General features: G+C 38.5%; 2 protein-coding genes across 2 annotated transcripts in view; both read right to left on the bottom strand.

The window, feature by feature from the left end:
• ints9 (integrator complex subunit 9) overlaps positions 1-13,534 on the bottom strand; it is a 205,423-nt gene that overhangs the window by 14,915 nt on the left and 176,974 nt on the right. The window lies entirely within an intron of this gene.
• On the bottom strand, positions 36-12,971 carry tdrd6 (tudor domain containing 6). The gene is made up of 26 exons (XM_055232186.1): positions 12,636-12,971; positions 12,084-12,148; positions 6,241-11,866; positions 6,041-6,111; positions 5,873-5,956; positions 5,750-5,807; positions 4,782-4,855; positions 4,598-4,669; positions 4,451-4,499; positions 4,198-4,274; positions 4,018-4,072; positions 3,825-3,898; positions 3,678-3,732; positions 3,518-3,594; positions 3,327-3,381; positions 3,182-3,252; positions 3,028-3,082; positions 2,799-2,872; positions 2,676-2,724; positions 2,530-2,597; positions 2,052-2,097; positions 1,907-1,983; positions 1,095-1,161; positions 912-988; positions 810-858; positions 36-435 (listed from the first exon to the last, which is right to left on the bottom strand). The coding sequence occupies exons 3-26, from the start codon at positions 11,852-11,854 to the stop codon at positions 356-358; spliced, it is 7,128 nt and encodes a 2,375-aa protein (XP_055088161.1). The 5' UTR covers positions 11,855-11,866; positions 12,084-12,148; positions 12,636-12,971; the 3' UTR covers positions 36-355.

Below are 13,534 nucleotides of genomic sequence, written 5' to 3'. Positions count from 1 at the left end.
CTCTTGAGCTCATTCATGCAAAATGTCAAAACAATAGATTTGTAAATATTTATTGTGCAAACATAAATTGTGTAATATATTTTTTTTTCACACAGAACAACAAGCTTTTGGATTGACAGAACTCTCCAAGTCAGCAAGAATATTGATAAATATTAACTAAAGATTCAGTAATCAAATTTTTATATTTTTCAGTTTCTACAAATCTCTTATTAGGACAAATTTAACAGAACTGCTTCGAAAACCTGTTAAGTCTATAGAACCATAAATTTGTTTAGCAATATGAACAACTCTTGGACAAACTGACAAATGTATAACTAAAACTAAATGCCTAAGTTAATAACTGTCATACGAGTTGTTATTCTTCGGGCTGATGCTCCAACGCAGTGCCTTCCCCAATGATGAGAGAGAGGTGAGTGACTTTAGACAGCTGGGCCTCTAGTGAACAAGAAACAAAGATAAATGTCTATTGTAGGCTCAATCCATCATCAACGGAGTCATCTCAAACTGATATATTTTGGCTAATGTCAATTTACCAAGTCAGAGTTTCAATTTTGCTGACAACTGACATTCATATTGTTTTGTAAGTTGAGGTACACTTAATTTAATATCCAAACAGAAATGTGTCGTTCTTGAATACTGTTGGGTAAGCTCTCAACCTTGCATGAGAATCCTTCTCAAGAAATATAGTCACCTAACTGGATTATTACCTCATTACGCATATTCTTAAAACACATAAGGATATAACTTTCACCAAGAAAAGCCTAGAGTTATTCACAATGCAATAAACAACCTTAATATACCCCACATACCCAAACTGTCATCAGCAAAGTACTCCATCAGCGTGTCATCACCGGAGTCCTACAGGGAAATAGGAGAGTGTCATTTCCACAAAGAAATACAATTGTGTTTACAATGCTTTCTCTCGCCTCCATTTGTTTCAGACTGCCCTCTAGAGACTCGCTGCTCTCATCTTCAGCTGCAGACTCTCCTGAAAGAAGAAAGTGGGTTTAAACCAGGGCTAACCATCAGGAGAAGCTTCTCTGTATAAAGCCTATATGATTTTGCTTAGTTGCGTTTATCTAAGAATACAATACCTGTGGCCTCTAAGTCTGTGGCACTGTCCTCTTCTACCACACAGCTCATCTGCTCTGTCAGTGCAGCCTGAACAACAGGAAATACTTATCACAACGAATATTTGATACTTTCAAGTGTATTTGCAAATTAAATTGTGAATGGTCAATTGAAAATAGGGCTGTGCAATTGTTCAAATTTTAATTGAGAGATTCAGTCACCTCTAATAGTCAATGATTGACTAGGTCTTTTAAATCAAGAGGTCTATAGCCAGTCCTCTGCCAGTAAACAAATGTAGTTTGGAGCAGAGGTTGCAGAAAGAAATGTGATTTATTTTGTGCATTATTAACATTGTTTCAGTGTGTACTTTTCTCATGTAATTTATTTGTTTAATTATAATCTCAATATATGTAAAAGATAATTGAGATAGGGTTGGAAAAAAATTGTCAAGAATAGTGGTACCAATTAATGACAACATCTAAATTTTGCAAGTGCTGCTCTAGGTGTATAGTATTATATTCACAGTGGTGATCATAATGTCTAACAAGGGACATTTTTACCATTTCTGGAAAATGGAACAAGGATGAAAAAGAGCAGGACTCAGACTCAACTCTTGTCTCCACTTCATCAAGCACTGGAGACAAAAGTAACCAAGAAATAAACAAGATAAAATGTATTGTATTAAGTCGATTAAATAAAAGGAGGACTAACCAATCAGCTGACCGCAAGGAACCTCAACACTGGGAGGGCTCTTATCCTAAAACACAGAAGAACACTTTGTAATATGGCAGAGCACTGGTGTAACTGATGTTGAAGTAAATCTGATGTAATATACCACCGTTTCCTCTTCTGTTAAATAGATCAGGTGCTCAGTGCTTGCTTCAGAAAGGTTCTCAATTTTACCCTTTTCATCTGCAATAAAAATGGCATTATTACTTATCTAGTATACCATAGTCTTTCTCTGGTTTCAAGTGCAGTACCTGTGGAGAGATCTAAAACATGTGTCGCCTCCTCAGCCCCGTATCCCTGTGGACACCAAGACAGAGGATAAAACAAAAGAGTCTCTATAGGCCACGTATTTTATACAAACTTTTTTTTTTTAATTATTATCATTATGAGCACACACATTTCACACAAATCCAGCTTGTTGTGAGAAGTATTATTCGAGGGGGGAAAAAAAAGATAAAGTGACATCCAAATTAAAACATATTGCCATTTCTTCAGCTCCATTTAAACTGTACTTAACCTACTGGCACTGATAAATTTTTCACTGTTTTCCTGTCCATATTCTATATTTTGTATTTGTGTATCAAAGTATATTTTTCACCTTATTTTATTGCATGCCCCAGTTCATATTATTATTCTTTGTTTAATGTTGCAAAATAAGGTCAAAGCAAGTTCCTAGTTTGTAAATTTTGTTGACTAAGAATGGCAATAAAACTGATTCTAATTCTATACCTTTTCTGCAGGGGTTACACTGCATGTTTGAGACTCTGTGGCTGCTGCATCACCAGTTCCAAACAAGTCTGCAGGGAACATAAATGCAAATAAACAAATATACAGTTTATGTTATGAAATTGACAAAATGTAATAAAATGATTTACCTTGAAATATCTCTTCACAGTAGGCCAACAGCTCTGATGCCACGTCAGTCTAAATTTAACAGTGAAAACAGTGATAAGTTTTTTTTCTTTTTAAACATGGGAATTCGAATGTTGAGTAATTGCCTTTAAATCAAAGGTCTCATCCTTGCTGCTTGAACAGAGGAGATCACCACCAGCCTTAGAGTCAAGCTCCTTCTCTGTAGAGTGAATACCAGAATTTTTTTTTACAAAGACTTCATGCAGGGTGAACCCCAGCTGAGAGCTACAAGTCTACATACATTCGGATTATTGATCACGCTTTAGAAAATGGACCTAAAAATTGTTAACTGCTACAATTTGTCCATATACTCACCAATTGAATCCTGTGGGAAAATGTGACTTGAGGGCAGCAAGAGTAAATCCCGACTCTGTAAAATTAAGTGAAAGTAAGTTAAAAGTCCTTGATGGTTTACATAGATACATTTATGTTTGGGATCTTGATAAATGGGTATTTTCATCATGTTTACCATTGTATCTGATGTTAGAATGTGAGGAGCATTTTCTGAGATGTCTACCTCTGGGGACTCTCTCTCCTGGTCTGGACAAATAAACAAAAATTATCAAAATATGGCTCACATTTGCCCTCAATCTTCTATATAAAAGTAAACATACCAAATGAATCATCAGGCAAAGCAATACTCAAGGGCAGCAGTAACTCATCTTCACACTGGAATCATTCATCAAAAGTTACATTACAGATCAAAAGACGTTGTGTTATTGCAAGTATATTTGAGATTTGCTTTGTCAACAATTTTAACTTCTCTTTGACCATAAGATGTATGTTTTTGTTTGAGTTTGATTACCATTTGCACAGGGGACACACTGGCAGAAGTTGGTTCATGAATGATTTCCTCTGGAGTTTCAGTATCCTGATTTAAATCTAGAAAAAGTATATTCTATTAACTAGATTACATTTTTGATTGCATCTCTATTGTAGTCGTCTTAAAGAGTAAAAATATTTACCAAAAGCATCACAAGGAGTAACATTATTCCAGGGCAGCAACAAACAATCTTCATTCTGCAAATAATGTTTAGAAAATTATGTTTTAACATTCTAAAGCTTATTTGATGGGTTCTGTGGTAATGAATATGTATGTTTTTATGGTTTACCGTTTTTGCTAACATCACACTGGCACACAGCTCAGGGACAACTGCCACTGATGTCTCGATATCTTGGACTAAATCTGAATCAAAACAACAAAACATATACTTCAGCAATTTTTTGTAAGCAATTATAGCTTAAGACAGAGCTGGTCTATATCACATTAAAAGTATAATTTTGATGTAAAGGTAAAGTCCTCACCAGATGAATCCCGAGGCAAAACAACACTGGAGGGTAGAAAGGAAAAATCTTCCGTCTGACAATTACAAAACAAAAGTAAAATGAGTGATATTGCATTTTTTCCAGTATGAGCAGGTATACTGTCAATCATTCTAACTACTCTAAGGCCAAATGCTTTGTGATTTTGGTTAAGTTCTTTACCTTTATGTCTGATGTCTTGCTGGAATAAGTCATTTCAGGAACGACAACCTCTGGAGTCTGAGTATCCCGGTCTGAATCTGGAAACATTTACAAAAGAAGTCTTGATTGTATGAAATTGCTATTGTCAAGAGTGTCTTTGCATGAAATTCAATAATATTAGATTGAATTTTATGCCTGAGCTCTGAGGTCCTTAAATATGACACCAACAATTTAAATGTCAGCATTTAAAATAAATTAAAAAAAATAAACTCACCTAATGGATCTTGAGAAGGAACTACACTCAAAGGTAACACATCTTGGTTCTACAATGGAATACCAAAGTAAAATAACAGTTGTTACTGATTTGTCTGATGTTACTGATTTCCAATATGTTTTGTACTGTGCACCATTTTATTTTTACCCGTTGAAACTCTTTACTGCTCTCTTGGTCAGGATCAGAGTTGCTTGTTAGATTAAAAGCGAAACGTGGCACCTAGAAAAAAAAACAAAAACAAAAAAAAACAGGTGTGAGATAAGAAATAGGTTAGTACCATCCAGGCTTTGCCTTTTATAACCAAGATGTAGTTTTGTTGTGTATAATTTACCATTCGAGCTGACGTTATTCTGACAGAGCGTGAAGTTTCAGTAATTGCAATCTCTGAGGATTCCATATCCTGGTCTGAATACCCAAAAATACTACAGTCAGAGTGTAGTAGGCATGTTATGCAAAATGTTGTTCTAATTGTAAAATTACACTGCTTGGTCAAAAAAAAAAAGCTCACACTCTCTAATATTTTGTTAGACTGCCTTTAGCTTTGATTCGCTGTTACAAGATTTATTTAATGGCTTACACTTGTACTGCGCTTTTTCAAAGCCTCTCAAAGCGCTACACTATAGTCATTATTCATTCATTTCCACACTTGGTGATGGAAAGCTACTATTGTAGCCACAGCGAGGAAGCGAGGCTGCCAATCTGCGCTATCGGCCCCTCCGACCACCACCTATCATTCGCGCACGCACCACTTTCATACTAGGCAATGTGGGTGAAGTGTCTTGCCTAAGGACACAACGACAGAACTTGGTCCGAGCGGGCACTCTACCATCATCAATGCAAGATCTTGGTGAAAAATTAATGCAACACTGAATGGAATGGGGCGACAGTGGCTCAGTGGTTAGAGTCTGACCGCTGCACAAAGCTTTCTCCAGCACATCCCAAAGGTTCTAAATGGGGTTAAGGTCTGGACTCTGTGGTGGCCAATCCAAAAATTATGTCTCATGCTCCCTGAACCACTCTTTCACAATTTGAGCCCGATGAATCCTGGCATTGTCATCTTGGAATATGCCCGTGCCATTAGGGAAGAAAAAAATCCATTGATGGAATAATGTGGTCATTCAATATATTCAGGTAGTCAGCTGACCTCATTCTTTGAGCACAGACTGTTGCTGAACCTAGACCTGACCAACTGCAGCAACACCAACATATTTGCTTACTTAAATCTAGGTGGAAACTTTTTTTTTTTGCCAGGCAGTGTGCCCTGTATATTTTAGTAGCAGTTCAGGTCAAAATGCTCACCAAATGAATCCTGAGGCAAATCATTTGAGGGAACCAAAAACAAATCTTCATTCTGCAACTGCAAGTCAAAGTCAGATAAGGTTCACGTTTAAATTTGTATCGTAAACAGTTTCAACTCTTTACCTGCAGCAACTCTCTTGAGCAGTCATCTGGGGTCTCTTGCTCTGGACTGATTTTGCCTGTCAGATTCAGAGCTGAACAAAGAACCTGCAGTCCAAAATATGGAAATGTTTAATGTGTCTCTTCAGCACAATGATTTAATATTAAAATGTCATTTTTTTTATAATTTACCAAGCTTGCTGCTCTCTTCACAATGGGAGGACAGTATTCCATATCTGTAGTGTCAGGATTCTGGTTTTGATCTTAAAAAAATAATAAAATCCTGGACATTTAAGAATATCTTTATCATAATCAACGTTAATTTCACTGATAATAACAACACATCTTTGCTTTTAACAATGAATAAGTCTACCAGTAAAAGTTTTGCTCACCAGAAAATTTGCAGGTGTCTGGGTCGTCATCTACTTCTTTAGATGGAGACTCGTAGGGTGTCTCTGTGAAGCTTGACTCTTCCATGTCCTCCAGGAAACACTCGTCCAGAGGGGACACCATATCTTCAGGCCCTGTCGTGTCCAATACTGACAAACCTTGCTCTTCTAGGTCTTGGTCCATCAGTCTTGCCTCATAACTTGAACTCAGATCTTCACTTTCATCACTGCAATAAAATACAGTCTCCTCTACGGTGATGTCATATGTGGAGGCATCAGTGGGTTCAGCTGTTATGGCAGAGATGTTAACGTCAAGGTTCTCAAGGATTTGTGACCCAGAGGATGTGCTGCACATGTGGTTTTCAACTTCTTCCGATGGCACAACCAATGACACACAAAAAGTTTCCAGACTGACTTGAGTATCATCTGCCAATATCTGATCGTTAACTTCATCCAAGGACTTAGAAACTGATTCCCTTGGTTTGGAGACTTCCATGTCAGTATGTTCTTTCTTTGGCTCCTCAATAACAGGTTTTGCTTGACTTAAAGGTTGAGTCTCAATAGAGGTTTCAGATTCTTTTAAAACTTCTGACCCTGTGCTCTTCCAAAACTCTCTCATGGACTCATTGATCACTTGACCTTCACACTCCAGTTGCACATAACATTTAGTTTTAGCATCTTCCTTGGTTAATTTGCTCACTGTCAGTTTTAGAAGTTTGTCTGCAGTGAGCATTAGCAACTCATCTGCAGCACTAGTTTCCCAAGATCCTTTGGAAGAATCGAAACCTTCTAGTTCACATAAAAAAGCCTGCACTGGGGTTTGGATTAGTTGAGGAGGTATTTGTCTCACATCACTAAGTTTGATTTGGGAGGCGTTTCCATAATCAACAAACAGGAGTGACACTTCATCTCCAGTTTTGTTCAAGATTTCAGCTCGATACCAATGTTGATCTTCAGAAAATAAAGCAATGCAAGGGCTGCCAACTGAAAGAAGTTCAAGGTTCTTGGGATCTGCAGAGTTCCCTGCTTTTGCAACACTTTCAGCTATCCGGTCCAGCTCTCTTGTGTCTGCAGACTGGCACCAGAATCTCTGAGCATCAGTTATAGATGCAATGTACACTTCAAGCTGTTGTCCATCTTGAAAATCTTGTTGCTTGAATCGTAAAGAGCAAGAGTCTGTCGCTTTTGTAGATGGAAGCTCTTTGACCTGTGACTGAGTGCCATCAGATTGGCTTTTCACACTAGTTGGCTTATACTCAATTTCAACACCATTACCCTGAAGACTGACTTTCCACACAGTTCCCGATTGTTGGATGAACTTGCACTTTAACTGTGTTTCTCCAACATTACCAATAGCGGACTCAAAAGCAGACACAACTTCTGGGTCCAAGACTTTTTCTAGACCAGCTGCACTCTCCAGCAAACAGTGAGTGCTATACGCAGGAAGTGTAAGGAAGGTTTTGTCAAGCTTACGCATTTTTGAAACGGGAACAATTGCAGTGTTTCCGAAGTCAACAAACTCAACCAGAACCGTTGCTTTATCTTGTTTTTCTTTCACAACTGCACGATACCAGAACAAATCATCTGAGTACTCTGCCTGAACAAGGTCCCCCAGATGCACTTCTGTGATGGTGTCAGATTTTGAGGAAGTTCCTGGATCATTCAGCTTTTCTACAATTGAGAAAATATCATTCTGCTCTTCCACGAACTGCACATAGAAACTCTGTGGGCTGTTGCAATGCGAGATGTACACATCCGCAACCATACCTCTTGTGATTGATTTGGATGGCAAGTCAGCAAGTTTTGGCACTTTATTTATTTTAGGTTGAGGAACACTATTGTCATCAATCCAACTTTCTGTGGTAGGACTTGGGGTGTGTTGCCTGTGGTCTTGTTTGTTTGACTTTGTCTGAATTGGCAGGGCTCTGTCTTTTTGCTTAGAATGTTCAGCATTTTTTGGCCTCCCATTTGCCTTGAAATGGTGTGGGTCAGAATATTTTGCTCCATTTTGCTTGGCATGACCTGTTTCTTTACATTTTGGTGTCCCATCTGATGTTTGATCATTTGACTCCCTTTGAGGTGGAGGTCTGTACAGCTGCAGGTTTCCTTTGACATTTTGGCGAGACTTGGGTGGAGGGCGCATCTTTTTATTCACAGAATCTGACTCATCGTTTGTCATTTGTGATTTAGGAACAAAAGAATTGTTATAAGTACTGTGCTTAACGTCTTCCAGTGATTTCTTTGAGGCAGGCTTCACTGTAGGCTCAGTAGATCTGGCTATAGACTCTTCTGTCTCCATCTCATGTTCAAACAACCTCTTGATTTTAGTGTTAACTTGGACTTTGCCATGATACAGCTCAACTATCAGCTTCCCATCTGGTTCTTTGGCTACAATGAGAGCTCTGAAATCACACTCTGTCGAACTAGTCTCAAACCAGCTGTTGGCTTCTGGAGGAACATTGTCAGGGATGTCGGATAAACTGCACAAAACAGCCTGAACGGGCACAGCCATGATATCTGATGCTTCTTTTGGGATTGGAAGCAGGTCAGCTTTGTCAATCTCAAGAGTATCACCATAATCTACAAAATGCACAAGTACAGATGGTTTTGTAGCTTTGATTTGGCCCCTGTACCAATGTCCATCTGTGTATCTGGCAAAGCACAAAGTTCCAAACACCGAGGGGATCTTTATGGTCAGAAGTTGCTCACACAGATTGGCTACTTTTAGCTGTAGCTCTTCAAGTACATCAGCATTGCGTTTGAGCTGGCAGTAGAAGTGACTGACATTTTTCACACTTGTTACTGTGACATGCTCCTCAGTTCCTATTTTCACATTGTGAGTGGCATAGTAGTACGTGTCAAGGCGGAAAGAGGGGCCTGAAAGGACGTTAGAAGGAGCACTTTGAACCAAATTGACCAGACTGGTGCAGATACTTTCAAAAGGAGTCTCCAGATTCACAATATTAAACATAATCTTCTGCTCGCTGTACATCACTGCATAGATAGTACACTTCAAAATCACAAAGTTGTTTGCAGCAGTGTCAACAAAGGAATGGAACCTGTCCACAGCCTCTTCTGTCCAGTCATTGATGGCTGATGTGGGGTCAACAGGGTTAAAGAGACTGCATCGAAATGCCTGGCCAGGAAGTGTTAAAAACTCCTGTTTTATTTTCCTCAAGTCCAAGATGTTAACCGTTTCTGTTTGGCCGTAGTCAATGAACAACACATCAACATGAGGCGTCTTGTGTTTATGGACAATAAGAGCTCTGTACCACATGCCGTTTTCTGGATGACGGGCAACACAGGCCGTTTCTGCAAGAGGCTGGAACTCACTATTTCTGTAATAAGTCTCCATGTCATACATCAGCAACTTTAAATGCCCAACGCTTTGCACTAACTGACACCAGAAGTCATTTGGGCTTTCAATGTAAGACACATTGACATCAAGAACACTTCCAATAGAAAACATCTGCTCCTTGAATGTAGGTAGGTTTTGTTCACTGCCACCAGAGACAGTGTTCTGAGGCTGAAAAGATGTTTTACTGTACTGTGCCATAAAAGGAGGAACAATCTGTGAGCTCATTTTTACCTTTGAGTGCCTCCTCGTTTCATCTTTTTCTGCAAAACCAGCTGCACATAAAAGTTTAGCAAGATCTTTTTCTCCTTGTGCTTCTGGGTCTGTCACTTGCACAAAATGACAATCATCAGACTTGGCTATCACATGCACATCAAGCGCTCTATCCATTAACAATTTAGTGAACAGCTCACATGCTTCTTGACTCCATTCTCTGACTTTCGGTCTAACATCAGCAAGGGTGCATTTGAGTGCAAGTAGCGGCAACTTTTTAAAGGCCTCAGGTAGAGTTTTGATGAAACGATTTTCCACTTCCTCGCTGTTTCCATAATCCACAAAATGCACCTTCACTTTTTTATTGCCAACCTGTGTTACAACAGCTCTGTAGTACTCGCCATCTTTAGCTTTGGCTGCACAATAGAGACCAACAGTTGGGTTTTGGACCACATCATCATCCAAATCATTTTGGTACAATCTGGCCAATTTGTCCATCAAAGCATCCAGCTCATTTGCAAAGTTTTGTGTTTGTATCCAAAATTCTGATGGACTGGATACATGCTGTACAAACGCTACATGAGTGGACTTTACAGGAAGATCTTCCACAGGCAGTGAAAGCAATCTCTTTTTGTTTTCTTCCATCCCTCCCATCCTTTTTTGTTGTGCAGAGGTATTGTTACGGTTGTGTCCATGTGAACGGATGGCATAGTCACCTAGTGTTTTCTCACACTGCAGTAAGCAACTCTCTTTGGAACCAAATAAGTTGTTGATGTTGGAGTTTTCATCCCCATAGAGCGTCACATAGTAAACACCTTCTGTAATGCTTTGATACTCAAACTTAGCAATGATTGTCTTGAACAGAAGAAGTGCCCTGAGATAGTCAATTTGAGCAGTGGTCCATCCAACACCTTTGTCAATGATTCCATGGAGGGAACAGTTGTACGTCACCACAGGCATCCTAAAGAACTCAGAGGCCAGAGGTCTCACATTCTCCACTTGCACAATCTGTTTGGTCCCATAGTCTACATTCAAGACTTCTACAACCTTGTTAGCTGGAAACACCTGCTGGAGGACCGAGCGGTACCACTTACCGTCAGGCCCCCGCGCAGAGCAGGGGAAGCCAATCATTTCAGGGCCAATAGTGCAAGTTGCAGTTCTGCCATCACAGCACTGTGTAAGCTGCTCTGACAGTTTTTTCAGCTCTTGAGAAAAAACCTTCAACTGGCAGAAAATCCGCAGTGGATTTGTGACTTCTGTGACAACAACAGTTTCCACTGTACCTGCTTGTAGTTCTGGATACATGTACATCTCTTTCTTGTGCAGCCTCTCACCTGTTCCTAAAGAGATGAAAGACTGACGTTCTAGAGGTAGTGTGGGCCCACTTTTACACTGGAGTGATGCAAGCAAAAAGTCCTGGAACATTTCTGCAGGTAACTTCCTTGCAAATCCCATCTCATACATTTGTTGTGCAATGTAAGGGATGTGCAATACAAACACTCGATGCAGCATCAGGATGTCCTGAACATGGACCTCTACAGATTTCCCTGTGAGAGACTTTAGAAACTCCAGCGCCACTGGAGACCACCTGTTATCAGGTGACGCAGGTAAGACATTGGCTAGCACACAAAATTCCACTTCAGGCGGCAAGTAAAAGTACTCTTTCCTACCCCAAGCAAGCATTGTTGTGATTGTACTATAGGTTATGCCTTTGTCAATGAGAAACACAACGTATTGTGGTCCATTTCGTGACACAACAGAAGCTCTGTACCAGACACCATCTTTCTGAGCCAAGCACTGATCCCCAGGATTTCCCTCAAACTCTTTGAAAAGATTACCAGGAGACTGAATGTTCTTGACCAGGCTAAGATAGTCTGCTGCCCCATCATGGCTAAATTTAGCCCAGAACTCAACGAGTTCACACAGAGGGTGTATGTGAACCTTGGTTATGACAATGGTTGTCTCTGATCTTTTTGTGGGAAGTCCCTGAATTGAAGACATTTTGGCTGCTTCATAAGTCCCTGGATTCCATGAGTCCTCACCTCTCATTGATAAGAAAACCTTGAAGAAACATATTACAATATGAGTGTTACTATTTGTTGCAGTTATAAATTACATTTATTTCTAAGAATGTAAAATAAATTATTATAATTCCATAATAATAAATGGAATTAATTAATTAATTTATAACAAAAAGCTAAATTTTATTTTCATTAGTTTCCATATTATTATCTTTTCAAAGTAAGAGTTTTTTGCAGTTTTTTTTAAATATACTTACAGGCTTTAAATAATTCTGTTCATTTGATATTTCCAGTTGAAATGTAGCAAAGCTGTGGAAAAATCCTAGGGAAAAAATGTAAATGAGGTTACTAAAGACAGAAATATCAATAACCCGTCAGTAATAACTAATAATATTACTTCTAATTATGATGAAGCCGTATGCAATGCGAAGAGGCAAATACATATAACAGCACATAAATGAATCATGTACATTCATACATACACAGGGGCATCAATATAAATAACTGCTAAAACTAATAGCTAATGACTAGGCAAGGAAAGAATCTATAAAACAGACAATGTTTATGTTCACAATGAATGATAATGAGCAGAAGTTTTTTGACAATTGATCATAACAGACAATCGCCACCATATGTGATTAACAGTGTTCTCAGGAGTTCTCCAATCACAAAATATAAAGGTTTGGTTAAGAGTAAAACAGTTAGCTGTATTGACCAAATCTCTAGCGCTCAGTAACAGTTCTAGGTTCAAACAGTATCGTTAAACTTAACTTTAGGATAAGCTAGAGTATCCTGGCTATAAAACCCACCTGATTCCAACGAAGATCCCAAAAGTTGGCTCCAGCCGTTTCTCTAACAACTTTATCCCAGCGGATGTTAGCTGGGCTAGTGTTAGCATTAGCAGCGCTAATATGAACAGTGTAAATTTCTCAGATCAAAGAAAATACACCCACAGATTTTGATGTTATTACGAATTTTCCCCCGATTGCGGGTTGTTATGATGAGATTTAAAGCTTTTCACACAAAAGGATTAAACGTTCCACAGCAAACAAAGAAAACTGTTAGTAACGGTTAGTTCAAAATTAGCGTTAGTTCAAAGCCACGTTCTCGTTATGGAAAAGAAAGAATTCTCCCGAATATGACCCGGAAATGTAGTGTTGTTTGCCATTTCACCGAAAGGGTTAAAAATCAAAAAAATTTAAAAATATTGCATCATTGAACTTACAATATTATGCGTTTTAATGTTAGTTATAATAATATTTAATTCATGAAAACTTGGTTAAACCTGCTTGGGATCACCAATGTAATAAAATAAATTATTACATAGAAACATTTAGTATATTGTACAACAAATGTACAAAACATTGGTATTTGTTATACCTTGGCGACTCACTGAAAATCTTTTCATGAGTCAGAAATCAAAATAACTCAAATATTAAGCTCTCCTCTATGGCCATAAAAAGCATAAAGGCTTATGTTTGTAAATTGCTGCACCTCTATTAACATAATGTCAAACAGTGAAACAAAATATGAATTATGTACGATAATAATTATCATTTGGTGTGTAGTATAAACAAACAAAAAAAACCAAAAACTTATTTTTATGCCTTTTATTATCAGTGTGATCCATTTCAATCACGTTTCAGAGCCAGAAATGTTCACACGATGGCACTGTTGGCCCAGATTTGATTTGTACGTCACCAAGCGG

This window comes from Periophthalmus magnuspinnatus, chromosome 24, assembly GCF_009829125.3.
Source record: "Periophthalmus magnuspinnatus isolate fPerMag1 chromosome 24, fPerMag1.2.pri, whole genome shotgun sequence".
In the NCBI taxonomy this organism is placed as follows: Eukaryota; Metazoa; Chordata; class Actinopteri; order Gobiiformes; family Gobiidae; genus Periophthalmus; species Periophthalmus magnuspinnatus.
Note: the sequence above shows the minus strand (reverse complement) of the source record. Positions and strands in the feature narration are given on the sequence as shown.